The 10,330-nt window shown below is 56.3% G+C and overlaps 1 protein-coding gene across 2 annotated transcripts in view; it reads right to left on the reverse strand.

Moving 5' to 3' along the window:
* Positions 1–7,191, reverse strand: part of GSG1L (GSG1 like) — a 212,168-nt gene extending 204,977 nt beyond the window's left edge. For both annotated transcript variants that reach the window (XM_036824315.1, XM_036824314.1), the window contains exon 1: positions 6,784–7,191. In XM_036824315.1, coding sequence (XP_036680210.1) covers positions 6,784–7,123 — 340 coding nt within the window. In that variant the 5' untranslated portion in view covers positions 7,124–7,191. The remainder of the gene's footprint in view (positions 1–6,783) is intronic.
* Positions 7,192–10,330: the final 3,139 nt, after the last annotated feature.

A 10,330-nucleotide genomic window follows, 5' to 3' on the forward strand; every position in this document is an offset into this window, starting at 1 on the left:
CTGTACAGCAGAAACTAGCACAACATTGTAAATCAACTATACTCCAATAAAAATTTTAAAAAAATTTTTTAATGAAAGAAAGAAGATATATGAGTGTGCTATGTAGTGGGTAAGACAATAATCAGAGTGATGGGGGAATAAGGAGGGAGGGAGAAGTGGTTGGGGGTGGTGAGGTCACTGATATACATCGTGTGGTCTGGGAAGGTCTCACTGAGAAGAGGACATTTGTGCAGAGACCTGCCTGAGAAGGGAGGGAGCCTGGCAGACATCTGGGAGAAGAGTTCCCACACAGAAGGAACAGCAAGTGCAAAGGCCCTGAGGCAGGAGGGTCTTGGCCTGTTCAAGGACCAGCAAGGAGGCTGGTATGGCTGGAGCAGAGCAGTTGCGGGGAGAGATGGTCAGAGAGGCAATAGGGGCAAATTTCAAAGGGCCCACAGGCTTTGGAGGATGTTTGGCTGTAACTGAGCGAGATGGGATGCACAGGAGGGCCCTGAGCAGTGGAGGGAAGTGACCTGACTCGGATTTAACAGGATTCCTCTGGCTGCTGGGTGGAGAGCAGATGGTGGGGGCCAAGGGCAGGAGCAGGGAGCCCAGGGAGGGGCCACTGCCCTAGTCCAGGGGAGGGGCACCAGGGGCCCGGCCAGGGCAGAGCTGGAGGAACATGATCAGGCAGGGGCTGGATTCTGACTGAAGAGCTGGCAGGATTCACCCATGGATGAGACGTGGGATGTGAGAGCAAGAGGCTCCAAGGAGGACCCCAAGGCTTGGGTCCTGAGCGCCTGGAAGGTGGCAAAGTTACCTCAATAGTGAGGAGGGGCGGGCGATGGACTCCCAGAAGGGGCAGCTGCCACTCCCACAGGAACCTGGGCCCAGCGCTGATGGATCTGCCAGGTTTTTGAGAAAAGCCATAAATCCAGATGTTTCTGTGAAGTGTCTCAATTTTCAAATATTGGCAACTTATTCAAAGATGCTGAAGACACTGCAGGGCCAAACAAAACAGATGGACAGTTTGGATCTGACCCGATGGCCATGGGTCTGCAGCCTCTGACACGAGGTCAGATCACCAAAAGCTCCATTATTGAGTGATTGCTGTGTACCAGCCAAGCATCCACGTTATCTGCTTTAACTCCAAGGACACTATCATGAGGCAGATATCATCGTCCTCTTGTCCCAGCCAAGGAAACTGAGGCCCAGAGAGGGCAAGCCCCTGCCAGAGGTCACACAGCAGGGGAGTGGTGGCATGGGGGCTGGAGCCTGAACTGTCTGACCACAAGGCCTGTGGTCATGGGGTGCTCTGCCGCCTCCATCACCCAGACGAAAAACAAAACCAAACCCTCATTGTACACATAAGGAAAGAAAAGCCCACAGAGGGAGGGAGTGTGACTTGTTTAAAGTCACTCAGCAAGTTGGCACTGGAGGCTGGACTTGAACCCGGGGTTCATGACACCTGGTGCAGCGCCCTTCTCAGTGAGGCCTCCTGGAGGTGCCTGGGGAGGCTGCATGAACTGGGTTGGGGGGACGGGGTGCAGCACAGCACTGCAGGCAAGAGCCAGGCTCTGGAGCCTTCTGCATATCACAACTCTGCCACTTGGAAGCTGTGTGACCTTGAACAAGTCACTTCACCTCTCTGTGCCTTGGTTTCCTCATCGGGTGTAACCATGGCACCTACCTCATAGGGCTGTTATGGAAACAAAAGGAAGTAACACTTTTGGGGGCTCAAGCCATGCTCTTCAAAGTCCACCTCTTCATGTATCAGCTGCTCCTGGCCTGTCTAATATTACACCAACGTATTCCCAAGTTCCGGAAGTCCCCAGGTTGGGGACATCACATGCGTCCTCATACTTGTGGAAATGTAGCAGCATGATATAAGGGACGGACAGAAGAGCTGGGGTTTTCTGTAGAAACGAAGGGGAAGCAAGAAAGGCATGGGGGTGGCAGGGGTCTTCTCCTGAGCGGCTATGGGCCCACCCCACACTCATGCGTGCATGTGTGTGTGTGTGTGTGTGTGTGTGTTTGTAAGGAGGGGTAGATGTAGCAGAAGCCTCAGCGGAAGGGGAGGGGTCCCCGGCCGGGCCCCCTGCTTCCCTGCAGCATAAGAAGACACTTAGAGCCTGGCAGAGAACTGGACACAAAGAACAACAGACATAACAACCAACATCTAACCCACAAATGCTGACTGAACACCTACTGCTGCCAGTGTCCTGAGCACTGGGGAGCCAGCCGTGAAACAACACAGATAAACTCAACCTCCACCTTCACGGAGCTGGTGGACCACACACAAAACAAACAAGGAACGTTGAGGAAAAGTCAATGGTGGCAAATGCTTGCAAAAAAATCAAGCAGCAAAAGTGTGGGGAGATCAATATTGAATGGGGTGCTGGGAAAGAGCTGACTTCAAGAAGTTTCCGGAAACAGTCTTGTGGCCAACTGGGGGAAGAGCATTCCAGGCAGAGGGAAAGGCAGTGCAAAGGCACTGAGGCAGAGTGTGCCTGGTGTCAGGAGTCAGTGTGGCAGAAGCCAGTGACCAGGCGGGAGAAGGAGAGGACCCCAGAGAGGCAGAGAGGCCATGTAGCCGGGGAGGGGCTGAGGGCCACCTTCACGCAGGGCCTCAAGCTTTGGGGAGGGTGTGGCTTTGACTCTAAGTTGTGGGGGGGCAGTTGTCAGAGGCGGGCTGTGCAAAGGAGAGACAGGATCTGATGATTACTCAGATGTAGGGTGGACAGGGGACTGGCAGGGGTGGGGGCAATGGTGGAAGCGGGGAGGCTGCTGCAGAAGTCCACAGGAGAGACGTGGGTGGCTCAGACAGGTGGCATCACAGAGGTGACCCGGTGCACTCACACATCTAACAGGTGCCCTGCACTTCCCTGCACTATTTCACTGAATCCTTGCACCATGAGCAGCTGCTAGTTGCTCTGATCTCCCTGACCCCATTCTACAGGGCAGCAAACTGAGGCCCTCGCCCAAACCACACTGCTAAAAAGAGGCAGCGCGTGGCATCCATCCTTCACGAGAGAGTGGGCACTGTCCCACCCATGGCAGGGGAGAGAGTGGGTCTAGAGTCGGGACACCAAACGTCCAGCTCCTCCTCCCCCTGACTGGTCTCTCCCCTCTCTCTGGCCTCCCCAATCCCACTTCCCTCCAGCCACCCTCACAAGCCCTCCTAGACCCCGCCACCCCATCAATCCTCCGGAGCCACCCATTTCCTGAGGTTCAAACACACACTCCCTGAGACTGAAGTCCAACATCACCTGCGCTCCCAGTCAGCATAGCCACCTGCCTGCCATCCCCACCTCGCCCGCCTCCAGACCTTCACTCGTGACCCGTCCAGGCCTTTCTCTGCTGCCCCTCCAACCCCGATGCCTGCGTCTGCACCCACCCGAGCCTTCCGGGCATCTAATCCAGAAGAGAAACCCAATTTGCGTGAAGGGCTTGGGGTAATTCTGTGTCGAGGCCACACTTCTCTTTCTGTTTGTTGAAGGAGCTGATGCTCCTTCTTGGAGGAAGGAGAAAAGCTTCCTTTGTGCCGGGTCTGGGGAAATTGTGTCTGTTTAGGACAGGCTGCAGTTTTCTTTGTGAAAGCTGTAGATTTTTCGTGTGGGAAAAGGGTTTATTAGATTTCCCTGTGGCTGCCCAGAATGGGGAGAGGTTTTTCTGAGCACAGAAAGAAATTACCAAACAGGCGTTTGAGAGGAAGGAACATTTAGCAGCTGCTTCTCACGGAGAGGTTAGGATTTCGTGGTTGGTGTTTTCATTGGAGTGAACATAAAATGCAGAGAAAGGAAGAAAGCCTTCCCTGTAGTTTCATGGGCGTGAGGGAAGGAAGTTGGTCCTTGATGTTCTGGCGGGGAGGGCAGGATTTTGTTCGGGGGGGAGGGGTGTTGGGGTGTTTTTTTTTTTTTTTTCTCTTCAAGTAGAAAATAAATTTTAAAATGGTCGCAGAACCCAGAAGAAAGGTTGTCATAGCAACAAAAGTTTGAGGCCAGGTACCTCCTGACACCCTTTCAGTACCGTGACCGTGGAGGGGCAGGATTTGGGCACTGTAGGATCAGTGGGGGAAACCATCCAAAGCTTGGCTCAGACCTCCCAAATTTCTCACCAGCACTGACAGGCTGATAACTATTTTCCAAGCTCCCAGGGAGGAAAATTGTGATTTTCTGGGAGGGGCGATCTCTAGCCAACAGTGATCAAGAGGAAAGAGAAAACTGTGGGTTTGGTTTATTTACCCAACAAACTAACCATCCATGTTTTTACTAACCAAGGACTGGGGGTGAGGGTCTTATGCTGAGCCCCCCAGATCACCCCTTTCTCTGACCCCCAACTGCACCATTCTCTTCCCTGATCATTTCATCGTGATCCCTTTGTGCCCCATGAAGACAATTCAGGCCCCCTCATCAGCTGTGAGGCCAGACGAAAACCTCTCTTAGCTTCAAATTCCTCATCTGAAAAATGGGCACCATAGAAGTGCCTGCCACAAGGGTGCTGACAAGGATTCAACAAGATCCGGCCGGTGAGAAGTTTTAACAATGTCTGGTACACATGAAGGGCTCAATAAATGTGAGCTAGCATTGTTTTTAATTAATACTTTTTTTAATGCTTAGTTTTAAACATCCTGTATCAAGCCCTGGAGGAGCTACAGGGACGAGCTACAGGGAAATAACTGCAAGAGCTGGGGGGCGTGACCTTCAGGAAGAAGCTAGGAGAGACCTCAAACAATTGAGAGGCTCAGCTGGCCAGTGAGGGCCCAGGCACTCCATGGGGCAGAGACAGGGCAACTCCGCTGCAGGACACAGCATTGGATTTAAGTGTGTACATAAAGGAAAGGGCAGGGAGTCTGCGTTTTTACACAAAGGAGAAACTTGGTGAGAGGCGGAGGTGAGGTGGGGGGACCTCTACCCCAAACGGTGCAGATATTTCCCAGGACGAGGCATTCCGAGGCCTCCATGGGAGAGGATTGCGCTGAGCGGAAAGCAGGGAATTTTAGCCAAGATGTCTTTTAAGGTTAATTATTATTAAATCATTAAATTATTATTATTATTATTACATCCCAGATGTAATAAATAAATTCAAGTCCTGAGTGCACACCAGAAGTGAGTCTGATGGGGTGAAACTGGTCAGGGGTGGGACCCTATTCGGAGTGTCTTTGGCAAACAGCCAGCATCAAGCAGGTGGTCCCAGAAAAGTTCAGTGGGGCACCCCTACAGGAAAGACAGAGCAGGGAGCACCCCGGGAAACCTCCGGTTCATGGCCCCGAAGCCTCATCCAACATTTATCCCGCAAATAGGTATTGAAGACCTTCTATGCACTAGACAGCACCCAGAGACTGGGCATGGCAATGAACAAGACGGCTGGGGCCCTGCCCTCATGGAGTGACATCCTATGGGTAGGGGGGACAAGAAGCTGGTGACCGAAGGCATGCCCCCAGAAAACTTCAGGTGTGTGCCAAGTGTGATGGGGGAGATAAAAATGGTGATGAGATACAAAGATGGGGAGACCCTGCCTCCAAAGAGGGATAGGGAGGTCTTCTCTCCAAGGCACCCGGCCTGGGAAGGGGGGTCAGGAAGTCGCATTGGAGCTGAGGAGGAGCCAGCCAGGGAAGATGTGGGGAAGGGCATTCCAGGCAGAGTCAGCAGCCTCCCCGGGTTTATTTCACACCTTCCTCCCTCTGTCCTTTAAACCAGTCAGGCCAACGCCGTATTCAGGGCAAACTAGCGGTTGTGGCCCACTCCTGTCTACATGAGACTACACACATAGCCCACGCTGACATCAAAGAGCTAGGCAGGCACGGGGAGTTTTAACCTTGGGCAAAGAGGTCAGTTCAACTCAAAGAGGGTCCCCAGACTTGGACTCGGAGCAACATGGTCTGGGAGGTACCGGGTGGTGTGGACCAGCATCCCCAGCATGTGGTACAACCACTGCCAGGCAGCCTTCCCCTGAGCCCTGCCCTAGCCTCAGTGCCTGCCTCGGGGACACTTACTCCGGCCCTGGCTGCCTCCGGCGGCGGGTCCACGAAAGGGTGCGAGGCCGAGGGAACAGTTTGATCTGCCTTCTGAAGAGTCCCCCCCACCCCGCGCCCCAATTCTGACCCGAGCCTCGCCGAGCTGTCCCGCTTTCCCGCCGGCCTCCTCTCCCTCCCGCCGCATATTCTCCCGGGCGGGGGCCGGGACACGAAGGGTTCCCTGCCGGGAACCCACCGGACTGCCCCCACTCCTCACTGCCGTGCTGCCCAAACCCGGTCCGGGAGCGGTTTAGTGCGGGCCGGGGATGGGGGTGGAAGAACGAGCGCCTGGGCTTCTGGCTCTGTGGACCTGCGGTGGAAGGGGCGGCTGACACAACAGTCCCTGCGCCAACACCACCGCCAGCCCAGGCGGGAAGGGATGGATGGGAGTAGCCAGTGCCCCGCGAAAGGAAGAGGGGGAAGGGGCGAGCATGGAGATGAGTTCTGGCTCGGAAAGGAACGGGGTGGGTGCCGAGAGACTCGCCTCTCCAAGGCGCGGCGACGTCCCCACAGGCGCCTGGTGCTCGGAAGGGGCACGAGCTCTGCCCGAACCTTGAAACGGCGGAGCGTCCCGAACGCCATCATTCGACACCCCCGGACCTGCCCACCGCGCTCCCCGCCCCCGAACGTTCGGCCGAGCCTGCGGAGCGCGGGGCACGGCGCCCTGGCGGTGGCGCGGGTCCCCGGCCCGGGCGCGAGGAGGGAGCGCGGGTTCGGGTCTGGGGCGCCGGGGCCGCGCGGCCCGGGGAAGCCGGGAGCGGAGCCCCGGGGCGCCGCCGCTCACTCACCGAGCCCGCCGAGCTCCTCCTCGCACGAGTACCAGATGCCGGTGTGGAAATTCCTGAAGAGGAAGCGGTCGTCTCCCGTCTCCCAGCTGTAGAGCGCGACGCCAGGGGGGCCGTTCCCCGCGGCGGCGGCGGCGGCGGCGGGGGCGGCGGTGCCGTTGGCCGTGGCGTTGGCGCCCGAGTTGGGGCAGTTGGCGCTCCCGCCCTGGCCGCAGACCGGCTTGGGCACCCGCTGCGTGCCCTGGCACCAGTGAGTGGTGAGGAAGGCGGTGGTGGCGAAGAGCAGCGCCAGCAGGTTCAGGGCCACGGCCAGGAGCGCTCGGCCGCGGCGGTTCGTCTTCATGCCGCCCGCGCCGCCGGGACCGCGCCGCCGGGGAGCTCCGCGCGCGAAGTTGGCAGCCGGCGCCCCGCGTCAGCAGCCGCTGCCCGCCGCGCCCCGGGGCTCGGGCGCCTGCGATGGGCGGCGGCGGACGCGGCGCTGGCCCATGCCCCCGCCCCCGGGGTGGGGGCGCGGCGCGCGGGGGGCGCGGGGGGCGCGCGGGGCGGGCGGCGGCGGAGCGGCTCCTGCGCGCCCGGAGTCCGGAGCGCGAGTGCACCTCGGCGAGGAGCCGCTGGCGCCTGGCAGCGGCCACGGCGCAGGGACGCGCGCCCCTCCGTGGGGAGACACCTGCAGGCGGCCGGCGACACTGTTCCGGCTCCCGCCCTCACTGGGAGAGGGGGCGCCCCACGCCGGGCGCTGGCGGGGGCCCGGCAGAGAAGGGTGCCCCCTAAAGAGACCCGCACCCGAGTGGAGAGCCTGAGAAGCAAAGAAAGTGCCAGGAGGCGCTCTCGGAAAAAGAGGCTTCCCACCGGGGACGTGAGGCAACAAAACCAGCCGGGAGGGGTCATCTCACGCAGGAGCCAGAGAAGTCCCGCCCTCTGGAGAGAAGGGCAGAGCCTGCTGAGGCTCCCCACGAGGAACATGGACCAGCAGCACCTTCCCCCGGAGGCGCGGTAGGGAGCCCCAAGAAGGAGCCCCAAAGAGTCTGAGCTGCAGAGTTGAGTTTTTTGGGCTTCCCACACCCAAGAAGCAGCAGGGCCCACTGAGAAGGATGCCTCATTAACTGATCCTGGAGTTGCAGGACCTGTCAGGAGGGGTACCTCACCAGAAATGCGGGGTTGTAGAGTCTAAAGGGCTTGTGCTTCCCCTGGGGGTCTCCCAGGGAGATTTGGGCTGTGTGAACCAACAGGACAGGCTCCCCTGGCAGGATGAAGCTGCAGTCACCCGGGCTCCTTATCATGGCATGGTACAGCACGAAGGGTAGCAAAGAAGTGTGCCACACAGGATGCCAAGTGTTGCATATGACGAATGGGACTTCCCCATGCAGGCATCCCCACCCACCTGAGATCCTTAGCAGTATGACCCAAGGAGGTACCACACCAGACACAAAGTTGTTGCAGTTATCAGGCAGGGGTGCCCTACAGAGGCTGCCAGCCCAGAATCTCCAAGGTGGGAGGTGGGAACAGAAAGGTCAAGAATACTGACTTTGGGGTCAGGCGACCCTGGGGCTTAACCAGCTGTGGGCTTTGAACAAGTTATTGTACTAAACCTCTCTGAGTCTCAGTTCCATATCTATAAAAGGGAGGAGGAATATTGGGCTGTCATAATGAGATCACACCTGCAAAAAGCACTTGGCACATAGTAGGTGCTCAATAAACACTGGCCATTATTATTATTATTAACATCTGAACCAAGATCAGAGGACTAAATTCGCACAGACCTTTTCAGGATCTCTTGTGCAAGGTGGGATTGCCCAACTATGAACGCTCCATCCCCACCTCTGCTCTAAAATAACCATGTCCCCTGAAGCCCCGTCACACTGCAAAGCACAGGGTGCCCAGATGCCCAGGATGTGCAACAGTTAATTGCATGTTGATTACAAGAGCTCATCTGAATTCTGCCCAAGCTGAGAACTTCTCCAACAACCCCCTGCTCGTGGAGTGGCAGGGCGTGCAGAATTCAAGGTGAACGGATTATGAATTGCCTTACTCTAGTGGGTGAGCCTGTGCTCCCTGGCAGCTGCTGCTACTTTGCCTGGGGGTAGGTGAGAATAATTGTGGGCAACGTTCCTGGCAGGAACCCATATGAAAGATGGCCAAGGGTCTCCAGACTTGTTTATTAGATCCCTTTTCTGGCCCTAGGCAAGGTGTTCCCAACTATTTTGAGGAGGACCTCCATTCAGTATTGAGGGTATTGGTTGAGGGAGAAAATACATCATGGCCAAACAGCTAAAAAGAATTCAGTGACACTTTTAAACGGCCGTGCAATATTCATCGGAGGAGTATCTGTACACATTTGAAAACCAGTCCCTCAGATGTTGGCTTGAGACGGTGGTTCATGTGCATGTGTGTAGCACTCAGGGACCTACAGGCTGGGAACCCTGTCCTGGACATTCAAAGCCAGGAGAGCCCAAGTGACATATGTCTCAGGGACCACACTCTCTTAAGAAATACCCAGAGGAAGCACAGAGGGGTTTGAAATTTCCATCTAAGACACTCTTCCACTCTCTGAGTGCCCACCGGATGCTCAGCACCAGGGAGAAAAGAGCACGAACAGCATTAATAAGTCCGTTGTAGAGCCGGCAGGTGTTAAGAGCCAGGGAGAACAATAAAGCAGGGAGGAGGACAGAAGTGAGGGTAGCAGATTGTGATTTTAAATCAGGGCTTCAAGGAGATCTCACCGGGAAGTTGACATTGGAGCAAAGGCTTGAAGGAGGGTGGGAGCAGGCCACGGAGATATCCCAGGAAAGGAGGTTCCAGGAAGAGGGAGCAGCCAGTGCAAAGGCCCTGAGGTAGGGGATAACTGAGAAAGCAGTGTGGCTGGAGATGAGTGAGCAGGGAGAGTAGAGAGGTGATGGGGGGAGGGGACAGGTCATGGTGTGTGGAGTTACAAGGACTCCGGCATTTACTCTGAGTTGGGTGGGAGCCTGGGGAGGTTCTGAGTAGAGGAGAGACATATCTGACTTGGAGTGTAACAGGACCACTCTAGATGCTGGATTAAGAAGGGGGAAACAGAGACCAGCTGGGGGCTAGTGAGTGAATCCGTGCAAGCAATGCCAGCGGCTCAGACCAGAGTGGTTGCAGCGAGGTTCTGCATCTGTGTCAGTTTTCAAAAGCAGATCCAGCAGGATCTGAGGTGGGATGTGTAAGACGCCTTTGAGGTGTTTGGCAGGAGCTCCTGCAAGGACAGAGCTGCCCTGTGCTGAGCCGGAGCAGGTGGGGGTGGGGCGCGGGGAAGCTCCAAAGTTCTAACTGATGTTGCCCTGGACCTTGTACTCAAAGTGAAGATAAGGACGAGGGGGTGGAGATTGTGCCACCAGAGGGAGCCACTGCATGTGTCTACACACCCTTCCGGAACCGAATGCAAACTCATGAGCGAGCCCCTTGGATAGGATACGTATTTTTATCCTCAAATAATGATACAGTTGCCTTGGGTGTGGACAGGTGTTAAAGAAAAATTATTCATGACACTTGTTAAGACAGTAAGGCAGCCTTTATTCAGGGACCACTG

This window comes from Balaenoptera musculus, chromosome 15, assembly GCF_009873245.2.
Source record: "Balaenoptera musculus isolate JJ_BM4_2016_0621 chromosome 15, mBalMus1.pri.v3, whole genome shotgun sequence".
Lineage (NCBI taxonomy): Eukaryota > Metazoa > Chordata > Mammalia > Artiodactyla > Balaenopteridae > Balaenoptera > Balaenoptera musculus.